The 25283-nt window shown below is 51.9% G+C and overlaps 2 protein-coding genes across 2 annotated transcripts in view; one reads left to right on the top strand and one right to left on the bottom strand.

The window, feature by feature from the left end:
* dhx34 (DEAH (Asp-Glu-Ala-His) box polypeptide 34) overlaps window positions 1-11932 on the top strand; it is a 41169-nt gene extending 29237 nt beyond the window's left edge. The window contains exons 12-15 of the mRNA XM_072246936.1: window positions 5654-5929; window positions 7707-7883; window positions 10251-10389; window positions 10727-11932. Coding sequence (XP_072103037.1) covers window positions 5654-5929; window positions 7707-7883; window positions 10251-10389; window positions 10727-10860 — 726 coding nt within the window. The 3' untranslated portion in view covers window positions 10861-11932. The remainder of the gene's footprint in view (window positions 1-5653; window positions 5930-7706; window positions 7884-10250; window positions 10390-10726) is intronic.
* Window positions 11665-23307, bottom strand: LOC140190312 (retinol dehydrogenase 11-like). Its single transcript, XM_072246937.1, has 7 exons — window positions 23226-23307; window positions 22288-22428; window positions 21583-21774; window positions 19969-20130; window positions 19475-19591; window positions 16063-16267; window positions 11665-11899 (listed from the first exon to the last, which is right to left on the bottom strand). The coding sequence occupies exons 2-7, from the start codon at window positions 22364-22366 to the stop codon at window positions 11710-11712; spliced, it is 945 nt and encodes a 314-aa protein (XP_072103038.1). The 5' UTR covers window positions 22367-22428; window positions 23226-23307; the 3' UTR covers window positions 11665-11709.
* Window positions 23308-25283: the final 1976 nt, after the last annotated feature.

Here is a 25283-nt window from a genome sequence, read left to right as displayed (position 1 = left end):
GAGGCCACGTCGGGAGCACTGGATGTGGTACATGACCTCAACAGACTCACAGGTGAAGTGTCACCTCACCTGGAAGGACTGTTCGGGATCCTGAATGGTGGTGAGGGAGGAGGTGTAGGGGCAGGTGCAGCACTTGTTCCACTTGCAAGGATGAGTGCCAGGAGGAAGGGACGAATGGACAAAGGAGTTGCGTGGGGAGCGACCCGTGCAGAAAGTGGGGGGAAGGGAAAGATGCTTGGTGGTTTCATGCACATCTTTCCCTCGCCTCACCACCGCAAGGCCCTGACTATGTCCCGGTGGCTCAGAAGGGAAGGGTGGAGAAAAGGATTGCAGTAGTGCGAGGAGATTTCATCGTCGGAGGAGCAGACAGTAGATTCCACGAGCATGAACAAGGCTCCCAGGTGGTGTGTTACCTACCAGGTGCCAGGATCAGTCCACAGCATTAAGGGTGGGGTGAACAGCCAGAAGTCATGGAACACACATTGTACCAGAGGCATCGCAAGGAAAAGAATGAATATAGGGAGTTGGGTAGAAAGCTGAAAAGCAGGGTAGTAATCTCTGGACTGCTGCCCCTGCCATGTGCTAGTGAGGGTCAGAACAGTATGACTAGGCAGATGAATGTGAGGCTGAGGAACTGATGCTGGGGGGGCGGTGCTGGGTTTCAGATTTCTGGATCATTGGGATCTCCTCTGGAGAAGGTACGACTCATACAAAAGGGACAGGTGACACACGAAACTGAAGGGGACCGATGTCCTTGCAAGCAGGTTTGCCGGGGAGGGTTCAAACTGGGCTGTCAGGAGCAATGGAACCAGAGTGATAGGTCAGAGGATGTAGTTGCTGTACAGGTGACGTAATAAGTATCTAGGACAAGGCTGATGAACTTTGAGCATGGTCAGTGCATGGAACTATGATGTTGCGGCCATTGCAGTCTTGTCTGTCACAAGGGCAGAAATGGCTGCTGGATATTCTGGGGGTTAGACATTTTGGAACGGACAAGGAGATGAGGGAATGGCATTTGTATCACAGCTGCAGAAAGGGAGGACATCGGGGAGGGTTGTCTACTGAGTCAGTCTGGCTGGGAGTCGGAAACAGGAATCGAGCAATCACTCTATTGGGAGTATTCTACAGCAGCAGAGACACTGAGGAACGGATTAGGAGGCAGATTTTGGAAAGATGCAAAATAAGAGGGAAGTTGTCATGGGGGATTATCCCTAATATTGATTGGTACTTCCTTAGCACAAGAGGTTTAGGTGGGGCACAGTTTGTTAGGTGTGTCCAGGAAGGATTTCTGATGTGGTGTGTGGACCGGCCAGTCAGAGGAAAGCCTTACTGCATCTAGTACTAGGTCTTGTGACAGATCTCTTGGTGGAGATGATGACCAGAACTCCCTGTCTTTTCGCATAGCCATAGACAAGGATAGGATCAGATGGTATTAGGCAAAACTTGGGAGCGTAAATTGGTTCCAAGTTCAAAGTAAATTTTGCTATCAAAGTACCTATATGTCACCATATACAACCCTGAGATTCATTATACTGTGGGCATACTCAGCAAATCTATAGAATAGTAACTATATCAGTGTCAAGGAACAGAGGGATCTTGGGGTCCACTTCCATAAGTGCCTGAAAAGTTGCTGCACAAATTGATGGGGTGGATAAGAAGGCGTATGGTGTGTCAGCATTTATTAGTCTGGAGATTGAGTTCTGTCGTTGTGGGAGATTCGAACCAGGTCAGTTTGTAGAGGTCTCTGAGCAACTACCATCGACCTATCCCCTGTGGAACCAGAGGAGCCAACACTCATGACTACTGTTATACCACCTTCAAGAAGGCATATTGTGCCATCCCGCACTCTCACTTTGGAAAGTCTAATCCACTGGCTGTACTTCTACTCCCAGCACATAACCGGAGACTAACGACCCCAGCATCAGTAGCGAGGACCAAGAAAGGGTGGTCAAGGAAGGCGGAGGGATGCTTACAGGACTGCCTTGAGTTGGTGGACTGGGCAATATTTAGGGATTCATCTTTTGAGTCTGAATGTGCCGCAGTTATTACCGACTTTATTGAGATGTGTGAGGATGAATGTGTGCCTTCGAGAACGGACCAGACATATCCAAGTCAAAAGCTGTGGATGAACCAGGAGAGTTGTAGTCTGCTGAGGGCTAGATGTGTGGCATTCAATACCAGTGGTCCAGAAATTTACAAGTTCATGAATCCCACCTGATGGCAGAGATCTAGAAAATTCAAGTTTGAGATTCGACGAGAAAAAGAGACACGTGATGAAGTGTTGACTAGAAAAGACAAGATAAATGAAAATTCTCACAAAGAAGATCCTGAGCTCAGAAGGTCTTCTAGACACAGAGAAAAACCTAGCACTCTAACATAAGTTCAAAGGGGGAGGGTGTAACCCAGGTTAACTAAACCCAAAGATGGAAGCTCCACCTGCGGAGGGATGAAAATGAGGTTTACCGATTATTATTTTTTTTTAAAAAGAGAATTTGGGAAAAAAAAGCTATGCGAGAGGAGGCATGGCTGATGTAGGCGTGGACAAGGAGAGAAACACAGCAATGATTAGAAGCTGAAGACATAAACTATTAAGAGTGGAATTAGTAGTGAGTATCTTTACCCTACTAACTTGAAAACCTTAGGGGGAAACCCCTGGAGGAGAGACAATAGTGATAAAAGATTTATTGAAACTACGGCTATAGCACGCAGCAGCTTTAACGAGACAATAGCAGCAGAGACTAGTGTCCAAGATCCCTACTATGTAGTCGGGAATTAATTCTGTAAAAGGTTAAGTTTTTTGTACAAGTGGATGACAAACTATCTCGTTCCAATGAACTAAGAAAGAAGATGGTGAGCTAACCAATATTCAATGAACCAGCGCAGGAACGAAATGTGTAATAACGCAGAGCATTTAGTACGGTTGAATGTAGAAGTTTATTTTCATTCGAAGATTCAGAACTTAATTTCTGCAAGAACTGAATGTCTTCGCAAAAATAATTAGTCCTTGCAGAAAATCAAATTCTGATTCTTCAAATGAAAATAAACTTGTACATCCAAGTTGTGATGTTGGAGAATTATCATGAAGAGAGTTAAAGAATGTGTGTGTGTCTTTTCACAATTTAAACTTGTAGATACACTGCCTGGAAATGAAACTGAAGTTAACAATGATACTTACAAAGAGGAATTATATCTGGTTTTCTAACTAACTAGGGATGAGTAAAAAGGAAAGTTTAGTCTGTAAACTTTTAAATAGAGAATAACACTAGATCTAATTAGTTAGAGAGTAATAAAGGAAGTGTGTAGTTTCTATTCACTACTTCCGTCCGATACCAGAATCCTCTGATGGCCTTACTAGCACCTAGTGTAATTTGATTTTCTCAGAGTACGGTGACTAGTCACACACGATAAGACCAGTTTTACACAGGTGTTACATCCAGGTATGGCCTACGGAAAGCCATTTTAAGGACTGAAAATTTTATGATTGAGGTTAGAGATGCAAGTCAGCCCTGGCAGGGTTTGCAGGCCATTACTCCTTACAAATCAAAACTTAACATCATGAATGGCAGTGATGCTCCACTCTCAGGTGAGCTGAATGCCTTTTATGCATATTTTGAAAGAGAAAATTGAACTACAGCTGTGCGAATCCCTGCAGTCTCCCAGTAAACCTGTGATTTCTGTCTTGGAGGCTGATGTTAGGACATCTGCCATGAGGGTAAACCCTCACAAGGTTGACACTAATGGAGTACCTGGTAGGGCACTAAAAACCTGTGCCAACCAACTGGCAGGTGTGTTCAAAAGCATAAAGCATTTTCAATCTCTCATTGCGACAGTCAGAAGTTCCCACCAACAATCATACCAGTGCTCAAGAAGAACAGAGTGAGCTACCTCAATGACTGTCACCCGGTTGCACTCACATCCACTGTGGTGAAGTGCTTTGAGAGATCTGTCACTGTCTAAGCCTGGAACTGAATCTGCTGCCTATTGCCACAAGTCTACATTGGATACCATCTCACTGGCTCTCCACTTGGCCTTGGATCACCTGGACAATAATGGTACCTACGTCAGGCTGCTGTTTATTGATTACAGCTCAGTGTTCAACACAATCATACGCTCAGTTCTAATCACCAAGCTCCAAAACCTGGGCCTGTGTACCTCCATCTGCAAATTGATCCTTGACCTCCTCATTGGGAGACCACGGCCTGTGCGTATCTGAATGAACGTCTCCTTGCTGACAATCAACAGTGGTGCACCTCCTGGATGTGTGCTGAACCCACTGCTCTACTCTCTCTACACCCACGATTGTGTGCCTAGACACAGCTCAAGTTGCCAGCGACACAACCATTGTTGGCGGAATTTCAGATGGTGACGAGGAGGTGGACGGGAGTTAAGTAGATCAGCTGGTTGAGTGGTGTTGCTCAAGAACAAGGAATTGATAGTGGATTTTGGGAAGGGTAAGTTGAGGGAACACACACCAGTCTTCATGGAGGGATCAGAAGTGGAAAGGGTGAGCAGTTTCAAGTTCCTGGGTGTCAATACCTATGAGGATCTCTCCTTGGCCTAACATATTGATGCAATTATGAAGAAGGCATAACAGCGGCTATATTCCATTAAGTGTTTGAGGAGATTTGGTATGTCACCAAAGACTCTGACAAATTTCTACAGACGTACTGCGGAGAGCATTGAAACTGATTGTTTCACCGTCCGGTCAGGACGGGCCAGCGGGCCGCATCGGACAAAGCTGGAGAAAGCTGTTAACTCAGCCAGCTCCATCATGGGCACGAGCCTCCTCCCAGCATCCAGGACACCTTCAAAAGGCGATGCCCCGAAAAGACGGCATCCGTCATGAAGGATGCCCATCACTCAGGGCATGCCCTGTTCTCATTGCTATCATCAGGGAGGAGATACAGGAACCCGGACACGTGTGTGTGTGTGTACGGAATGGCATAGGGAGTGATCCCTGTGGGAAGCAAAAAGTTGGGGGGGGGGAGAATATGTGCGTGGTGGTGGGATCCCGTTGCAGGTGGTGGAAGTTGCGGAGATTTATGTGTAGGACACAGAGGCCGGTCCCTATGCGACACCATTGTCTATTCATCCCTCCCAACCGATCTCCCTCCTGGCACTTATCCTTGCAAGCGGAACAAGTGCTACGACCACCACCTCCCTCACTTCCCTTCAGAGCCACAAACAGTCCTTCCAGGTGAGGCGACACTTCACCTGTGAGTCAGTTGTCCTCGTATACTGTGTCCTGTGCACCTGGTCTGGCCTCCTGTATATCGGTGAGACCCATCGTAGATTGAGAGACTGTTTCGCCGAGAACCTAGGCTCTGTCTGCCAGAGAAAGCGGGATTTCCCAGTAGCCACCCATTTTAATTCCGCTTCCCATCCCCATTGAAATGCGTCTATTTGTGGCCTCCGCCACTGTTGTGATGAGGCCACACTCAGGGTGGAGGAACAACGCCTTGTATTCTGTCTGGGTAGCCTCCGACCTGATGGCATGAACATTGATTTCTCGAAATTCTGGTGATGGACCCCTCCCCTTCACTGTTCCCTATTCCCTTTTCCCTCTCACCTTCACTCCTTGCCTGCCCATGGCTTCCCTCTGGTGCTCCTCCCCCCTTTTCTTTCTTCCATGGCCTTTTGTCCTCTTCTGCAGTATCTCCTGCTGTTGGCGCGCTCCCTGGACACAAGCGCAGACTGTGGCCGACTGGTTGTGGATGGATGGCTGGAACTGGTGTTGGCTGACCCGGGTGTGGGTGTGCAGCTCCTGTCCAGCGTCATGAGGCTGCGGGACAGGTGGGAGCAGGTCCTCACCGACCAGATTAAACTGACGGAAAGGCACGGCGGCCAGGAGGACGAGGAGAAGCTGCGTGAGCTTCGGCGCTCGAGGGAGTCATTGCGCCGGAAACTCCTGGACTTCCTGGAGGCTGAGGTGAGGAGGGAGCGAGTTTGAGGTAATAGAGAGGTTGAGGTGAAGAGGAAAGTGGCTCTGAGATTTAATGTGACCATCCAGTTCATCAGTAACTGACAGCAACCCTGCTCTGGTGGCAGAACGAATGAGCACTGACTTTCCTTTGTCAACAGGCAGGTATCTAAGTGTCACTGTCTTCTCTGTACAGTGACAGACCCGTCCCCACCGGTACCGTACCCCGGTGTTGCACAGAGACAGACCCGTCCCCACCGGTACCGTACCCCGGTGTTGCACGGCGACTGGCCCGTCCCCACCGGTACCGTACCTCGGTGTTATACAGTGACAGACCCGTCCCCACCGGTACCGTACCCCGGTGTTATACACTGACAGACCCGTCCCCACCGGTACCGTACCCCAGTGTTGTACAGTGACAGACCCGTCCCCACTGGTACCGTACCCCAGTGTTATACAGCAGCGGTCCCCAACCACCGGGCCGCAGAGCATGCGCTACCGGGCCGCGAGGAAACGATATGATTTGGCGATAGGAGTCAGCTGCACCTTTCCTCATTCCCTGTCACCCACTGTTGAACCATTACGCATGCGAGGTCAACCCACGCATCATCCATTTCAGCGCGGGAAGGAGATCAACTCCTCGAGCTTGCAAATGACGGCGGGCTGAAAAGTCTGTTTGACGTAACATCTCTGCCGGCATTCTGGATCAAAGTCAAGGGTAAAAATCCTGAGATAGCCACGAAAGCACCGAAAACGTTGCTTCCATTTCCAACATATTTCTGCAATGAATGCAGCGAAAACTAAATTGCGGAATAGACTGGACAAAAGAAACCCCCTTCGAGTATCGCTGTCTCCCATCACCCCTCGATAGGACCGTCTTGTTGCAGGGAAACAAGTATTCAGCCCAGGGCTCCCACTGATTCAGCGATATTGGTGTGTTACAATGATTTTATATGTTCATACAGGGAAAATATGTGCTGTGTGTTTAATATCCAAACGATACTTAAAATGTTATGATGCTATTGACTTATATAACTATATAACAATTACAGCACGGAAACTGGCCATCTCTGCCCTTCCAGTCCGTGCCGAATGCTACTCTCACCTAGTCCCAACGACCGGCACTCAGCCCATACCTCTCCATTTCGTTCTTGTCCATATACCTATCCAATTTTTCTTTAAATGATAATATCAAACCTGCCTCTACCACTTCTACTGGAAGTTCGTTCAACGCTTACTTCAAGCTCCTGTCCTCCCCCAATAATTGACTTATCACTATATTCATGCGAGGAAAATATGTTTAATATTAAATTCGTTAGATAAAACCTTTTAGAAATGAAATTGAGTGTATTAGCTAATTATCATCTATATTCCGGTCGTGATTAACACCGCACCCTCCCCCCCCCCGAACAGAATCACCAAGAACGATTTGTAGAAAAAAATCATACACGCATGCGCACTGGTGCCCGTGCAAGGCCTCATGGTCATTGTAGTCTTTCTCGGGGTAAACCCAGCATATTTGACTGCTACTCTTGTCCGTTGGCACCCCCCCCCCCCCCCCGGTTGGCCGGTCCGCAAGAATATTGTCAATATGAAACGGGTCCGTAGTGCGAAAAAGGTTGGGAACCCCTGTTATATAGCGACAGATCCGTCCCCACCGGTACCGTACCCCAATGTTACACAGTGACAGACAGATTCCCCGCATGGGGGTGTCTGTTGTCTGACTCATTGAGGACTCTGGGCTGCTGATTAACCCTTTGCTGGCCATCCTGCCCTTCTCACACAGGTACCATACTCCATTCGCCAGTTGACAGGGCTGGAGAGGCAGAACCTGTTTGTGGGGCCGCAGCTGGTGACAGACATGCCCTTGTTGGAGGTGCTGAGGGCTGGCAAGGAATGCCATCCCCATCCACTGAAGGGAGGCCTGGCAGTGAACGACTATTTGACCTACAACTGCTTGGCAGTAAGTCTGTGTTGAGCAGGGAGCTGGTGGGTGGGAGGAAGTGGGGCCATTGAAGCAGGGAGGCATGAGGGGTGAGTGAGAGAGGGGTCAAGGTTCTCAGAGACTGAGGTGTGGAGTCAGAGCGAGCCGAGAGGGGTCTGGGTGGGACTAGTGGGGAGTTAGCAGTGGTTGGGAGGGCAGAGAGTTGGCAGGTGGGCGTGAGGGGTGCATGTTGGGTGACAATCGCATGAGAAAGAAGAGTGGAGTGGGTGGGAGGGAGTGATTGCTGGAGTGTGGTGACAGCGAGGCAGGAGGTGAGAGAGTGGCGGATTGGTTGAGGAGAAGTGCTTTTTGGGAAAGTCAAGACACGGGGAGTCCCGAGCATTGGGAATGTCACACTGGGGTGTGAGGGGGGTTCTGGGCATTGGGAATGTCACACTGGGGTGTGAGGGGGGGTTCTGAGCATTGGGAATGTCACACTGGGGTGTGAGGGGGGGTTCTGAGCATTGGGAATGTCACACTGGGGTGTGGGGGGGGGTTCTGGGCATTGGGAATGTCACACTGGGGTGTGGGGGGGGTTCTGGGCATTGGGAATGTGACACTGGGGTGTGAGGGGGGGGTTCTGGGCATTGGGAATGTCACACTGGGGTGTGGGGGGGGGTTCTGGGCATTGGGAATGTCACACTGGGGTGTGGGGGGGTTCTGGGCATTGGGAATGTCACACTGGGGTGTGGGGGGGGTTCTGGGCATTGGGAATGTCACACTGGGGTGTCGGGGGGGGGTTCTGGGCATTGGGAATGTCACACTGGGGTGTCGGGGGGGGGTTCTGGGCATTGGGAGTCACACTGGGGTGTGGGGGGGTTCTGGCCATTGGGAATGTCACACTGGGGTGTGGGGGGGGTTCTGGGCATTGGGAATGTCACACTGGGGTGTGGGGCTTTTGGGCATTGGGAATGTCACACTGGGGTGTCAGGGGGGGTTCTGGGCATTGGGAATGTCACACTGGGGTGTGTGGGGGGGTTCTGGGCATTGGGAATGTCACACTGGGGTGTGGGGGGGGTTCTGGCATTGGGAATGTCACGCTGGGGTGTCGGGGGGGGTTCTGGGCATTGGGAATGTCACACTGGGGTGTGAGGGGGTTCTGGGCATTGGGAATGTCACACTGGGGTGTTGGGGGGGGGGTTCTGGGCGTTGGGAGTCACACTGGGGTGTGGGGGGGTTCTGGGCATTGGGAATGTCACACTGGGGTGTGGGGGGGGGTTCTGGGCATTGGGAATGTCACACTGGGGTGTAGGGCTTTTGGGCATTGGGAATGTCACACTGGGGTGTCAGGGGGGGTTCTGGGCATTGGGAATGTCACGCTGGGGTGTCGGGGGGGTTCTGGGCATTGGGAGTCACACTGGGGTGTGGGGGGGCTTCTGGGCATTGGGAATGTCACACTGGGGTGTGGGGGGGTTCTGGGCATTGGGAATGTCACACTGGGGTGTGGGGGGGTGTTCTGGGCATTGGGAGTCACACTGGGGTGTGGGGGGGTCCCGGGCATTGGGAATGTCACACTGTGGTGTGGGGGGGTCCCGGGTATTGGGAATGTCACACTGGGGTGTTGGGGGGGTCCCGGGCATTGGGAATGTCACACTAGGGTGTGGGGGGGTCCCGGGCATTGGGAATGTCACACTGGGGTGTTGCGGGGCCCCGGGCATTGGGAATGTCACACTGGGGTGTGGGGGGGTCCCGGGCATTGGGAATGTCACACTGGGGTGTGGGGCATCCCGGGCATTGGGAATGTCACACTGGGGTGTGGGGGGGGTCCCGGACATTGGGAACGTCACACTGGGGTGTTGGGGGGGGGGCCGGGCATTGAGAATGTCACACTGGGGTGTGGGGGGGTCCCGGGCATTGGGAATGTCACACTGGGGTGTTGCGGGGCCCCGGGCATTGGGAATGTCACACTGGGGTGTGGGGGGGTCCCGGGCATTGGGAATGTCACACTGGAGTGTGGGGCATCCCGGGCATTGGGAATGTCACACTGGGGTGTGGGGGGGGTCCCGGACATTGGGAACGTCACACTGGGGTGTTGGGGGGGTGCCGGGCATTGAGAATGTCACACTGGGGTGTGCGGGCTCCCAGGCGTTGGGAATGTCACACCGGGGTGCGGGGGGTCCCGGGCATTGGGGGTGTGGGGGGTTCCGGGCATTGGGAATGTCACACTGGGGTGTGGGGCGTCCCGGGCATTGGGAATGTCAAGGTACAGTGCAGGGGTCCCGGCTGATTGGAGTTGGTATGTGAAACGCTGCAACTGTGGGTTGTTGGGTGGGTGTGAATTGGTTAGAGCGAAGGCATGGTGTCTGTGCTGCCTGGCTCTCTGACTGGCTGTGTGACTCTCGGCAGGGTCAGGACCTCTACAGTGGCTGTTTACGGACCTTCTGGACCTGCCCGAGCTGTGACCTCCGACTCCCCTTCACTCCCCTTGAGCGGTGGCAGCACGAGGCTGAGTGTAGAGAGAAGGTCAAGGAGGCCGAGCAGGCAGGTGAGGAGTGGGTTCAGGGCCACTGACACCTCCTAACTAACAACCGTCCTCCGCTTGCCTGATACAATCATTTACCCTCCTTCCGTCCTCCCCATCCTCATTTCCCTCCCCCTCCGCGCCGTCACCCTCTGCCTTGCTCTCCGCGTCTCCCTCTTTCCCCTCCGATCCCTCCGTCTTCGGTCCTCCCCCCTCCCCCTCCCTTCAGTCCCGTCTCTTCTCCCCAACAGCCTCCCTCTTCGGTCCTCAGTCCTCCCCCCCTCACCCTCCCTCTCTTTTAACCCTCACGTCACCTCGTGCTGAGCAGCCCCCGCCTCAGCTGCATCTGTTTTCTCCCCAGCCTCAGACAGCAGCCTGGGATCAGGGCCCAGCGTGAGTCAGGCTCTCCTGAAGCCTTTCCACTGTGACCACTGCCAACAGGACCTGCTCCTCACCCCCACCCAGATCCTGAGGCACAAGCGGCAGCACCAGTGAGAGGTGCCGGTTCTCGCGAGCGCCGTTGCTACGGCGACGGCCTGCGGAACAGCCAGAGCTCAGGAGGAAGGCCAGTCGTCTCTGTGCGTACAGCCAGCGGAACAGTCAAGGCTCAGGTGCAGAACAGTCTGTTGTTTCAGTGCTTAAGGCCAGTGAGAGCGGCCTGTGCTCTGGTGGAGGACGGCCGGTCGTTCTCTGCGTGAGCAGCCGGTCGTTTCCTGCTTGCGCTTACCGTCAGCGGTGAGCCTGCCGGGCGGGACGGGACATGGGGGCTTGACTGGGGGTTAGCCGTTGTCCAGCGCTCTGCTGAAAAGTCAGTTGTCCCAGCTGAAATGGGTTTGCTGTGTGTACTACATTGCTGGTCAAATCTCCCCCTGACCTACACACAGGAGGGCGCTGAGCTCAAGCTGGGTGGTCACGTTGGTGTTAACTAAATCTGTGTACACTCATTGAACAGATCTAAGAAACTAAAAATAAAGCACATTAACAGGCTGAGCCACACTGATGTAATTTTCCCACATTAGGATAGCGTCACTCTGTACCTCTGTCAGTTTAAGTGCTTCCTGCAGATTGTGAGATTGCATCTGTGGCTGCAGTTTCGACACGCCTACCTTATCCAGCTACCCCTGTGTGAAACAGTTGCCCCCTCAAATCTCCTCACACCCTTTAAACCAGCCTGCTGGGGCAGGGCTGTCTCCTGCCCCCGGGGCTGCACCTCGACACCTGCAGGTGTTTGGAAGTTGTAGTTGAGAGTGGGAGGGGATGGTGGGGGTTGGAACAGAGGAGAGCTGCCGTGTCGGAATGGACATAAGTTGTTATTTATTCTTCTGTAATAACAGGTACGCTAGCTCAATAAACACACAGGTGGCTCTTCTTGATGTTGTTCCTTCGGATCCGGTGGGCCAGCAACCAGTACAGACTGTTGTTGATGTTGCTCGGCGAGACCTCCAGGGCCACCATTTCTAAGCTCATGTCCCACAGGGCCTTGGCCGAACAGGCGTCCTGGGCGTAGTAGGAAACTTCTCTCTGCACGCAGTCACTGTGGGCCAGGCGTCAGGAAGAGGAGGTTGGTGGGGGGGAGGGAGGGGTGAGAGACGAAGGGTGGAGGGAAGAAATGAGGAATGGAGGGGAGAAGAGAGCGAGGAGGGAGGAGGGGAGAGGGGAGCAGGAGATCAGAAAAAATTGGAGATCAGCCTCCGTTTGGTCAGACTAAGTGTCTTTTATTTTGTGACATGCAAAGGGGGTGGAAGAGACCAGCACAGACATTTCAATACAAGAGAATCCCATCCAATAACCTCCCCACAGATCTTCACCTGCGGTTAGATCAGGGAAAGCTACTCTGAGTCTCAGACAAGGACCAAAGAGCTGGGTTCCAGTGATCGGCTGTGAGTGATTGCCCCTTGGACTGTGCCTAGCCTAGGAACAGTCACACCAGGCACAAATTGATATGTCTATGGGTGTGCACGTTATTGTGCCACCAAGACGGTGTCCTGGGCCCAACCACCTTCAGAGTGACCTTCCCTATGAAATGGGACATGCACTGATGATTCTATTTCCATCTCCTCAGTCTGTGCCTCTAGCCTGACGGAGACAATGTACAGGCTTGGCTGAGGAGTCACAGAGTGTGTCTGTTCCCAATCAGCCATTCGTTGGTACTCTCCTTATGTTTTGTGTGTTTTTCGGATCTAGAGTAACAATTATTTTGTGGTTTTTTTTATAGACTTCTGTACAAGAAGTGTCATTAAATAATCTTGAAAGATGGTTTTGTGATTCGGTGTCTGTGACCAGTGCTGTGACCATTGTTGTGATCTACGTATATTCATAAACTTGAATGTGAATGTAGGAGGTTTGATTATGTTTGCGGAAGACTTGGTAGTTCGTGGATAGTGAAGGTGGAACTCTAAGTTCTGGACTTGAATTATGAGGGGAGGGTGGAGAATTTTGGATGTGAGTTGTGGGTGAGTTATGGGGAGGGATTGGAGAGGCTGGGATGTGAGTTGTGGGTGAGTTATGGAGAGGGGATTGGAAACACTAGGATGCGAGTTGTGGAAGAGTTGTAGTAACAGTTGTGGATAGTAACAGGGACAAAGAAGAGCAGGGAGGGAGACAGATTCTGGAAAGGTGTAATAATAACAGGTTTGTCATGGTGGGAGATTTTAATTTCCCAAATATTGATTGGCATCTCCCTAGAGTGAGGGGTTTAGATGGGATGGAGTTTGTTCGGTGTGTTCAGGAAGGTTTCCTGACATCATATGTAGATAAGCCTACAAGAGGAGATGCTGTACTTGATCTGATATTGGGAACTGAACCTGGTCAGGTGTCAGGTCTTTCAGTGGGAGAGCATTTTGGAGATAGTGATCACAATTCTATCTCCTTTACCATAGCATTGGAAGAGGATAGAAATAGACAAGTTAGGAAAGCGTTTAACTAGAGTAAGGGGAAATATGAAGCTATCAGCAGGAAATTGGAAGCATAAATTGGGAACAGATGTTCTCAAGGAAATGTGGCAAATGTTCAGGGGATATTTGCATGGAGTTCTGCATAGGTACATTCAAATGAGACGGAAAGGATGGTAGGGTACAGGAACTGTGGTGTACAAAGGCTATTGTAAATCTAGTCAAGAAGAAAAGAAAAGCTTACGAAAGGTTCAAAAAACTAGGTAATGATAGAGATCTAGAAGATTACAAGGCTAGTAGGAAGGAGCTTAAGAATGAAATTAGGAGAGCCAGAAGGGGCCATGAGAAGGCCTTGGTGGACAGGGTTAAGGAAAACCCCAAGGCATTTTGCAAGAATGTGAAGAGCAGGAGGATAAGACGTGAGAGAATAGCACCAATCGTGTGACAGTGGAAAAGTGTGTATGGAACCGGAGGAGATAGTGGAGGTACTTAATGAATACTTTGCTTCAGTATTCAATATGGAAAAGGATCTTGGCGATTGTTGGGATGATTTACAGTGGATTGAAAAGCTTGAACATATAGTCATTAAGAAAGAGGATGTGCTGGAGAATTTGGAAAGCATCAAGTTGGATAGGACACTGGGACCGGAGGAGATGTACCCCAGGCTACTGTGAGAGGTGTAGGTGGAGATTGCTGAGCCTCTGGCAATGATCTTTGCGTCATCAGTGGGGACAGGAGAGACTCTGAAGGATTAGAGGGTTGCAGATGCTTATTCAAGAAAGGGGGTAGAGATAGCCCGGGAAATTATAGACCAGTGAGTCTTACTTCGGTGGTTGGTAAGTTGGTGGAGAAGATCCTGAGAGGCTGCATTTATGAACATTTGGCGAGGCATAATAAGATTAGGAATAGTCAGCATAGCTTTGTCAAAGGCAAGTCGTGCCTTACGAGCCTGATTGAATTTTTTTTTTGAGGATGTGACTAAACACATTGATGAAAGTAGAGCAGTAGATGTAGTGTATATGGATTTCAGCGAGGCATTTGGTAATGTATCCCATGCAAGGCTTATTGAGAAAGTAAGGAGGCATGGGATCCAAGGGGACCTTGTTTTGTGGATCCAGAATTGGCTTGCCCACAGAAGGCAAAGAGTGGTTGTAGACGGGTCGTATTCTGCATGGAGGTTGGTGACCAGTGGTGTGCCTCAGGGATCTGTTCTGGGACCCCTTCTCTTTGTCAATTTTATAAATGACCTGGATGAGGAAATAGAGGGATGGATTAGTAAATTTGCTGATGACACAAAGATTGAGGGTGTTGTGGATAATGTGGAGGGCTGTCAGAGGTTATAGCGGGACATCGATAGGATGCAAAACTGGGCTGAGAAGTGGCAGTTGGAGTTCAACCCAGATAAGTGGTTCATTTTGGTAGGTTAAATATGATGTCAGAATATAGTATTAATGGTAAGACTCTTGGCAGTGTGGAGGATCAGAGGGATCTTGGGGTCCGAGCCCATAGGACATTCAATGCTGCTGTGCAGGTTGACTCTGTGGTTAAGAAGGCATATGGTGCACTGGCCTTCATCGACCGTGGGATTGAGTTTAAGAGCCGGGAGGTAATGTTGCAGCTATATAGGACTCTGGTCAGACCCCACTTGGAGTACTGAGCTCAGTTCTGGTCGCCTCACTACAGGAAGGACGTGGAAACCATAGAAAGGGTGCAGAGGAGATTTACAAGGATGTTGCCTGGATTGGGGAGCATGCCTTATGAGAATAGGTTGAGTGAACTCGGCCTTTTCTCCTTGGAGTGGCGGAGGATGAGAGGTGACCTGACAGAGGTGTATAATATGTTGAGAGGTATTGATCATGTGGATAGTCAGAGGCTTTTTCCCCAGGGCTGAAATAGCTAACACGAGAGGACACAGTTTGAAGGTGCTTGGAAGTCGGTACAGAGATGTCAGGGGTAAGTTTTTTACGCGGAGAGTGGTGCGTGCAAGGAATGGGATGCCGGCGATGGTGGTGGAGGTGGATACGATAGGGTCTTTTAAAAGACTCGTGGATAGGTACATGGAGCTTAGAAAAATGGAGGGTTATAGGTAACCCTAGGTAATTTCCAAAGTAAGTACATGTTTGGCACAGCATTGTAGACCAAAGGGCTTGTATTGTGCTGTAGGTTTTCTATGTTCTATGTTATGGGGAGGGATTGGAGAAATTGTGTCCTGTTAGAAGTATGAAAAGTTATAAGAGGCATTGATAGCATAGATAGTGGAGACTTTTTTCCTTGGTAGTGGTATCTAAACCAAGAGGGATTAAATTTAATTTTAGAGGGGGGTTTAGTGAAGCTTCAGAGAAGGTTAGACGGGGTTCAATGGAGGTTTAGGATCCCAGGATTGAATGACTTGTCATATGAAGATTTTTGACGCTCTGGGTCTGCATTCACTGAATTCAAAGGAATGGGGGAGGGGGTGGGGGGACCTGATTTAAATCTATTGAAGGCCTTGATGCAGTGGATGTGGAGAGGATCTTTCCTATGGTGAGGATCTTGGACCGGAGGACACAGCTTTAGGATGGAGGAGCAGTGGAGTCCGGGGGCAGCCACTGCATTTAAGAGATGTTTAGACATTTACGGACAGGGACGTGCACAGACAGGGGGACCTTCCAGCGGCAGGTGAGATGCGTAGAATGGCAAAGTACTTGGCATGGATGAGTTGAGTCGTAGGGCCCATTTCTGTGACTCTCAGAAAGTGATGGTGACTGTAAGGCAGGAACAGAAGAGCGAGGCTGTGGAGGGATCTGCTCCTGTCCTGAGAGCTCACCTGAAATATTGACCAGTGACCCCTTCCAGGTCTGGTGCCACGGCACAGTGGATGCTGGTCTGAGCCCCTTGCTTGGGCGTCTTTAGGCAGAAGTAGAACGGAACCAACATCAGACGGATGAAGAGGGGTTGATGCCACATCATGCACCTGAGCATATTAGTCCAGACCAGACCAGGGTGCACCGCATTCACAGTAACGCCGGCCCCTGAGAGCACAAATACCAATCAAACACATCACCTCCCTGGTATCTTCCCACCTCGTACCACACACTCAAGGAGAGGCTAGACTGCAAGCTAACTCTACACCAGGAGTTCCCAACGTTATGTACACCAAAGTCTCCTTCCATTGTCCGATAGGCCCGTGGACACCAGGTTGGAAACCCTTGTAACTTTACACCGTCCCATCACACATGCCAAGGGTTTTCACAGTGAAGATCCAATCACACAATCCCAGGGTCAGTCACAGCGTGAAGATCCTTCCATACCATACCATCAGACACTCCCAGGGTCAGACAGAGAGAATCTTTGTCCGCACCACCCAATCACACACTCCTGGAGTCAGCTCCCTTCACATTAAACACTCCTGAGGTCAGACACAGTGAGTCTCCCTCTACTCCATTCCATGTCACATTCCTAGGATTTTCAGAGTGAAGTTCTGTCCGCACAATAGAAGGAGACTCGCTCTGTATCTGACCCCAAGAGTGTGTGATGGCATGCCGTAAACGGAACTTCACCCTGTGTCTGACTGCGGGATTGTGAGATGGGATAGCGTGGAGCGAGCTCCCTCTACACTGTCCGATAGCATTTTCCTAGGATGTTCAGAGTGAAGCTCCAGCCACACCGTCACATCACGTAACCCCAGGGTCAGACACAAGAGTGAATCTCCCTCTACACCGTCCCATTACACATGCCCGGGGTCAGGCAGAGTGAAGTTCTGGGTACACTGTCCTGTCACACACTCCTGGGGTCAGTCACTGAGTGTCCTTTCACACACTGGTAGGCATACAGTGCGTTAATATAACCTGATGCTGTCTAGACTTGCAGGAAAATTGTCATTATCTGAAATTGCTGGAGATCTTAGTTTGCTCGTTATGGTTCCAGGGAGTCATGGGAACATAGAACCCTACAGCAGAAATGGTCCCTTCAGACCGTTGCGTGCCAAAATCTTTCTCTATGACCTTACCTACCTGTGATGCCACTTTCAAGGAATTATGGATCTGTATACCCAGATCTCTCTGTCCTACAACACACCTCAGTGCTGCCCTATACACTGCATGGACCTACCTAGTTTGTCTTCCCAAAATGCAACACTTACAATTGTCTGTATTAAATTGCATCTGCCATTTTCTGGCTGGTCCACATTCTAATCCAAGCTTTGACAGTCTTCCTTGTTGTCGTCTTCAAATTTGCTTATCCAGTTAACCACATTATCATCTAGATCATTGATATAGATGACAAACAATAACGGACCTAGCACGATCCCTTCAGCACTCCACTTGTCACACGCTTTCAGTTAGAGAGGCAACCTCTACTACCTCTCTCTGGTTTCTCCCACAAAGCCAACGTCTAATCAAATTTACTACCTAATGCCAAGCAACTGAACCGTCTTGACCAACGTACCACATGGGAGCTTGTCAAAGGCCTTGCTAAAGAACAGGTAGATAACATCCACTGTCTTGTCTTCTTCAACTTTGCTGGTAACAGCCTCAAAAAAACTGTAAGGTTGGTTAGACATGACCTACCACACATGAAGTCATTTGACTATCTCTAATCAGTCCATGTCCATCCAAATACTCATATATTCAATGTCTGAGAATACCTTCCAAAAACTTTTCCTCTACTGATGTCAGGCTCACCGGCCAATAATTTCCTGGCTTATACTTGGAACCTTTCTAAAACAACGGAATAATATTAACTATCCTCCGGTGCCTCACGTGCAACTAAGGACATTTTAAATACCCTTGCAATCTTTACACTAACTTCTCAGGGGCTGAAGGAACATCATGTCAGGCCCTGGGGATTTATCCACCCCAATTTGCCTCAGGACAGAAAACATTTCCTCCTGTGTAATCTGGATAGGGTCCATGATCTGGCTGCTGCTTTGCCTCACTTCTGTAGACTCTTGTGTCTGTCTCCTGAGTAAATACAGATGCTCTCCCATCTCTTTCAGCCCCATGTATAGAGTACAGCTGATCTTCCAGAGGGCCAATTTTATCCCTTGCAATCCTTTTGCTCTTAATATGTCTGTAGAAGTCCTTGGGAATTTCCTCCACCTTGTCTGCTAAAACGAACTCGTGCCTTCTTTGTGTTCTCTTGCATTTCTTATATTCCTCAACTACCTTATTTGTTCCTGCCTGCCTATAGTTGCCCTGCACCTCCTTTTCAGTAACCAGGGCCTCATTATCTCTCAAACCTTTTCCATAGATTCTGCCTGGTTTGCTGCTTCCCTCCAGCATTTTGTGTGTGTTCCCCAAACCTGTCATCCTTGCCTTTTATTCTGACAGGGACATACAAACTGTGATCTCAAAATTTCACTTGTGAAGGCCTCCTGTTTAAAGAGTACACCTTTGCCAGAAAACAACCTGTCCCAATCCACACTTGCCAGGCCCTTTCTGATACCATCAAAATTAGCCTCTCTCCAATTTAGAATCTCAACCCAATGACCAGACCTATCCTTCTCCATAATTATCTTGTAACTAATGGCATGATGATCATGGGATACAAAGCATTCCCCAACACAATTTTGTTTCTTCACCTGCCTCATTCCCCAGTCGGAGATTTTGTATCACACTCTCTCTCTAGTTGCGACTTCTATGTACTGATTAAGGAAACTTGAACACATTTGACAAACTCTAGCCCCAGTCAATATGAGGAAAGTTAAATCACCGTCTGTTTCGTGCATTCTTTCTACAGTGTTGTTCCTCTAAATAGCGGAATGTTGGGTAGTAGGTTGGCTGGGTAAGTCAACAAATTTCATGACACACGTCGGTGATAATAAACCTGATTCTGTAAGATAATCATTCTAATTACTCAGCTCCACCCATAAAGCCTCACCAGACTAGAGTTCTCCAGTCTGTCCTGATGGAGCACGCCTGTGACATCTTCCCTGTCTAGTAACGCCACCCCTCCTCCCTTAATCCCTCTAGCTCTATCACAACCAACACAACGAAACCTGGGAATACTGAGCTGCCAGTCCTGCTCTCCTGCAACCGAACCTCGGTGAGGGCTACAATGTCATAATTCCATGTGTTGATCCACGCCCTGAGCATCCTACAATACTCCTGCATTGAAATATAGGCAGATCAGAACCTTACACCCACTATGTTCAAAGTTCCGTTAACAACATCTTTCCCCACTATCTGCTCTGGCCCCGTTCCCCTCTACCTGCCCTCCCCCTCATCTCCCAGGTTAACCTTGCAGGTGCTGAGCGAGTTCCCGGGTGAAGAGGACGTTCGCCAACTTGCTCTGGCAGTGTGCCAACAGGGAATCATAGCGCTCGTTCATGTTGATGTCGTTGAAGCGAATCTTGCCTGCGAGAGGAATGGAGGGGAGAGGGGAGGTGAGGCGGGGTGACAGGAATGGAGAGACATAGGGAAGGGCTTCGGCGTTCCACCATACTGCCGCACCCACAGCGCGGCACTCCCACCTTATCACCCCTCCCACAGCGCGGTGCTCCCTCCTCACCGCCCCATCCACAGCACGGCACTAACTCCCCGTTATCCTACCCCCACCTATTCTCTCCCCCCCCCCCATCACCTTTCCACCCACCTGCCACCTTACCCCAGCCTCTCACCGAGGCAGCCGGCCCGTCTGGCGACGTTCGTGATGCGGCTCGGCGTGTTGCTGTTCCCCAGACTATCCCCACCTTACCCCCACCCCTACCCATCAACAATGCCCCCTCCCTCACCGAGGTGATGTGCCCGGCTGGCAACGTTGATGACGCGGCTCGGCGCGCCGCGTTTCAGCGGTTCCAGAAGCAGGATGGTCAGCAGGAAGTGGCCAAAATGGTTGACACCGATCTGCAGTTCAAAGCCGTCCTCTGTCACCTGCCTCGGACCAATGGGAGCCCCTGGGCAGGGGGAAAGGAGATAGAAGGGGGTGCAGATAGAGGGGGCTTAGGTGCAATGTGGTGAGAGAGGGGAGGAGTGAGAGGAGGAAGTGAGAAAGAGAGGTGGCGAGGGGAGGAATGTCAGAGGGAGTGTGAAAGGTGGCAAAGGGAAGAGTGGGAGAGAAGGTGTGTGATAGAGGGAGGTGGTGAGGAGAGAGAAAGGGAGTGGACGGTAGCGAGAAAGAGAGAGGGAGGTGTTGAGGGGAGGAAAGAAAGAGAGGGAGTATTGAGGGGAGTGAGAAAGAGGTGGTGGTTAGGTGTGTGACGGGAGAAGTGTTGGGGAGGTGAGAGAGTGGGTGGACAGTGGAATGGTGAGGGGAGGGGGTGATAAAGGTGAAAGGGGATGAGAGGTGAGTAGGCGGGAGTGAAAGAAAAGATGGAGACGGAGAAAGAGAGGAGGTGAGGATGACGAGAGAGAAGATGTTCAAAGCCCACAATGTTGGCTCTTCAGTTCGGTACTGAATTGCTAATCATGACCTGATCCCACACTCAAGACCGACCAATTCCTCTCAAATACTGACCTTTCAGCTGAACTGCCGTTTATTGTGAGCGAGTAATCGGTTTTAGTACTCCGTTCGAGTCGGTGTACTGATTGGTGTCCCCAGCCTGGGATCGGCGCGGAAACACTCGCTGCGTTGTAGTATGTATGAATGAGCTGGACATCGGAGGTGCGATGGTGAGTTTGTGCGTGACGTGAATGCCGGCTGTGGTGTGGACATTGAGGAAGGTTGAGCCTGCAACGGAAGAGAGGTAGAGGCAGGGTGGAAGCGCAGAAAGGACTGTGGAGGATGCACACGGGGGCGGTAGAACCGTGAACGGTGTACACGCGTGATGGAAGGACCGTGGAGAATTCACACGGGGGCGGTAGAACCGTGACGGGTGTACTGGTGTCATGGAAGGACTGCGGAGAGCGTGCACAGGGGATCGGATGTGCGGAGGGACCCCCGAGGTACGGGTTGACAGGTCTGGCAGGTCAGGGACGGACTACCGAGACGCGACACGATATAACCGCTGTAGAGTGTGGCCAGTGTTGTCGCAGTATTGGTGAAGTTGTGCTGGAGAAAGTATAGAGGAGATTCCCCAGGCTTGTTTGGAGGAGAAACTGTCATCGATTCGCCCCAAGGTGCCCTTTTCACCTATTTACTACCCTCCCTCTCCCCTCCCCACTACCCTTCCCCTGTCTCGCTCTCCCCTTTCCCTGCCCCCCTCTGCTTCCCTTCCTCTCCCCCTTTTCTCCTCCCCATTCTCCCTCTACTTCCTTTCCCTGCTTCCTTTCCCCTTCATTGCTCCTCCTCTCCCTCCTCCCTCTGCCTCTCTACCCCCTTCTGCTGTTCCACCCCATTTCCTCCCTTCCTTCTCCCATCCCCCCCCCCCACCCCCGCCACCCCCGCCGCTGCCCGACGCGGCACCGACCTGCGTTGTTGATTAGCACGTCGACCTTGCCCTCGGTCTCGGCAATTTCCCTGGCAAAGCCGTGCACGGACTGGATGGAGGCCAGGTCCAGCTGGGACACCAGGACCTGCTCGTTCCCCGTGCTGGCCCGCAACTCCTCCGCAACCTCCTCGCTGCGCGCCATGTCCCGGCAGGCCATGATTACACGTGCTCCTGTGGCAGGGCAGCAGGTCCTCGGGGATGAAGGGTGGGGGGGAGGGGAGAGAGAGGGGCGGGAGGGAGGTGATTGGGGGAGGGGAGAAACGTGAGGGGCCAGTGGAAGGTGGAGGAGGGGTAGGGTGAGAAGTAGGGGAAGGAATGAGAGAGAGGGGAGAACAGCGGGAGAAGAAAGGGGGAGGGATCGAGGAGTACGTGAGGAAGTAGGGAAATGGTGGAGGTTGAGTAAGTAGGGAGGCAGGAGGGAAGACGAGAGCAACAGTGAGTGAGTGGAGGATGGACCAGCGAGATGAACAGAGAGGGGGAGAATCGGGCTATGGGGGTTGGTGCCGTATGATTTAAGGTTGGAGGTGGGGGGCGGGGACAGATTTGCGTAGGTTGGGGGTTTGAGGTCAGGATTGAGTTGGTGCCCAAGTGTCCGGGGGGTGGGGGAGATGAAGGAAGGTGCCCATCTCCAGTTCATTTCCACGTCCGGGTCTATACCTGGGTGGAGGCTCCGCGTATACATACCTCTCCTCGCTAGGTCTCTGGCCGTCTCCTTTCCAATGCCGCTGTTGGCGCCGGTGATGATCACGGTTTTCCCGTCCATCCGCTTGGTGCATCGGCAGACGCCTCCCGCGAACCAGTAACGTAAGACCAGGAAGCTTGTTCCTTGGGAATAACGCAGTGTATATAGTCTCCCCGAATTTCTGCCTGTTCCAGACCTCTTCCGCCTCCTCCCTCACCATCCACTCCTCTCCCCATCGATCCCTGCCAGGCCGGGGCTCAGTGACACCGCCGCTGGAGGCGGTTCTCAGGCCGGGTCTCCGCTAGAGAGGTTACTCGACCATTACGCTTGCGAGCAGCAGGATCTAGTCAGCATCCAGGCAATGTGACCAGTGGGCTTCACACCCTAATGACCGGCTGCAACAAGAGAGGGCCTGACCGCCCTCTCCTGAGTCCCCATGAACGGTGGTTCCCGTTAACCAGAGACACGAATACTCTGATAGATGCCTCACCCCGGCCTTCCCACAGATAACCGTGCTGTCAGCGTCGGCCACGCAATCATCTCAGAGGCCTGCGCCACTTACAGTCCTCAATCACATGAAGCCCCAAGTGGAGGACCATACAATCTGTCCCAAATTCCGCACGGTGGAGGGGGCGCCGCCGCGTTGCGGGAGGGGTGTTGGGGAGGAGGCGCCGCGGGAGGTGCGGTGAGGCGGAAGGAGGAGGGTAATTCGAGGGCCCATGAATCTTATCGGCTAAAGATCTTGGGTGATACTTGGGGGGAGAGCGAGGGTGTGGGGAGTGTCCGGGCCCGAAGAATCTGCGCTGTGCCCCATAGTCCATTATTTTCTTAAGGGACATGGGGCGGGGGCAGTGGGAGGTGACGGGACCGCCAGTGCTGTTGCCGAGAGTGGGCTCTTGCTGTGCGCGCCTGTCCAGGTAGAGGACCGCGCAGCCCTCACCTGTGATGGCCACTCCGGAGATGAAGTAGGCATGCTGGGACAGAAGTCGGAAGGCACACTTGAGGTAGCGGCAGGAGACACTGGCTGTGGCAGCGGCTGCCTCGTCGGGCCTGATCACGAGGATCCGTCTCATGGTGTTCATGCCAACGGCCAGCACCATACAGGCTGCAAGCCAGCCTATATACACTGACCACCAATCTCCGGCCACTGGCCACCTCCCTGGGCAGTAACTGTCGCCAGGGCAACTGTTGCTGGGTGGCAGTGGGAGCCGGTGACAATTCGCCCCCTTGCTGACATCATACTCGACATCACCGACTCTTCTGACCAATTAGATTGTCTCATTGCAATGACTGGTGGAAATAGTCTCTGTGCTCCCTCACCACTCCTCCTACAGCATGGCGCTCCCTCGTCGCCCACCATCCGCAGCGCGGCGCTCCCTCCTCGCCGCCCCTCCCGCAGTGCGGCGCAGCCTCACCACCATTTTGTATAACAAACGAACAAAATCTTTATTCAAGTACAATAGTTAGTGAATTCATATTAAAATCAGTTATCATAATTACCAATAACGCACTCAATTCATTGGGGTGCCCGCCGTTTCCGGAAATCTCCCACTGTATCATAATGATCGCATACTCTCTCTCCAAAGACACCCTGGCACGCATGTAGCCCGGGAAGAGGGACAGGGAGTCGGCTCGGCCAGAGACCTTGACAGACCACTGCCTGGACCATCAAATGCCATCTTGGCCAGACCCAGGAGAAGATCCTCCGACGAACACCCCCCTCCTTACCGGGTGCCCATAAACCAGGAGCGCGGGACTGAAGTGCAGGGAGAACTTGAGGAGCATCCCCTTCAGATATTCAAACAGGGGCCGCAACCTCTCGCACACCATGGAGACATGGGACACTGCCTCCTCACGTCCACAGACAGGACAGGTGGACGGGGTATCAGTGAACCTGTGCAACTCCCTCCACCCCAGGTCCCCAGTTGGACAGGGGAGAAAGTCCCTGCAGTGAGAGATTTCCACTGGGGAGAACCCCTCACCGCCTGATGGTAGGACAGACCGCCACGGCGTGTCCGGATGACGGGTATAGGCAATGAAGTGTGCAAGAGCAGCCCACACAGGAACCGTCTCGGCGCGCCGTGGGTATCTCCGCGAGGCGGTTCATGCTGGTCTGGGACCGGCTTCTTGAGATCTAGGGGAATGGGACCCCCGAGCAGAGCAGAGGCCGGAGCCACTACGCACTCTCCCCCCCCCCCCCCCCCGCTCTCACCGTGGCGGGATGGGGAATGATCTCTCCCGCAGCCCGAGCGCTGACCCGTGTAGGCGCAGAGGCACTCTGACCGGAGGAGACCCTTTCCAGGCCAGTAATGTCTCCCGGTAAAAACCTGGCAGTTCCCGCATAGCGGCGTGGCTGCTGCTCACAGCAGGGAGCCACGAACCCTCCCGAAGGCAGAGCCCCCGAAGTAGAAAGTGTGTCGCCTGCTCATTAGGGTTAGAGTAATGCTCAGTGCGCATGTACCTGTTCAGGGTCCTGAGGCGAAAGGCTGCCGAATGGGTACATTTTCACACTGACCACCCTCCGCAGTCAAAGACTCAGGACCGCAGCAGAGACCCGGTGCTTTCTGTTGCTCCACCCAACTTCCTCTGGATTCTGGCTGCAAATACAGTGAACGGGACTGAAGTGACCAGCCGGTACCGAAGCATGGAGCCTAGCAGCCGGTTGATGACCAACGCCCTGCCCCGATAGGAGATTGTGCGGAGTAGACCCGGACAGCGTCCCAGCCGGGCAGACACTTTCGCCAATCAAGTCTCCGAGGTGAAGCTTAGGTAGACCCCCAGATGGAGGGGATGCATGGTGCTCCACTCCAATGGTCTTAGTTCCTCTGACAGCGAGTCCATCCATTACTAAAAATCAGAGCTCGTTCTCCAGATGACCCTGGAGGAGGTACAGGACGGAGGTACAGAACTTAGTGAGCTGGTGCTCAGAGAATAACCTGTCTCTTAATACAGCAAAGACTAAAAAGCTAATTATCAATTTTGGAAAGTCACCGGATGA

This window comes from Mobula birostris, chromosome 29 (assembly GCF_030028105.1).
Source record: "Mobula birostris isolate sMobBir1 chromosome 29, sMobBir1.hap1, whole genome shotgun sequence".
Taxonomy (NCBI): domain Eukaryota; kingdom Metazoa; phylum Chordata; class Chondrichthyes; order Myliobatiformes; family Myliobatidae; genus Mobula; species Mobula birostris.
The sequence above is the reverse complement of the archived record's forward strand: the minus strand, read 5'-3'. Positions and strand labels throughout refer to the sequence as shown.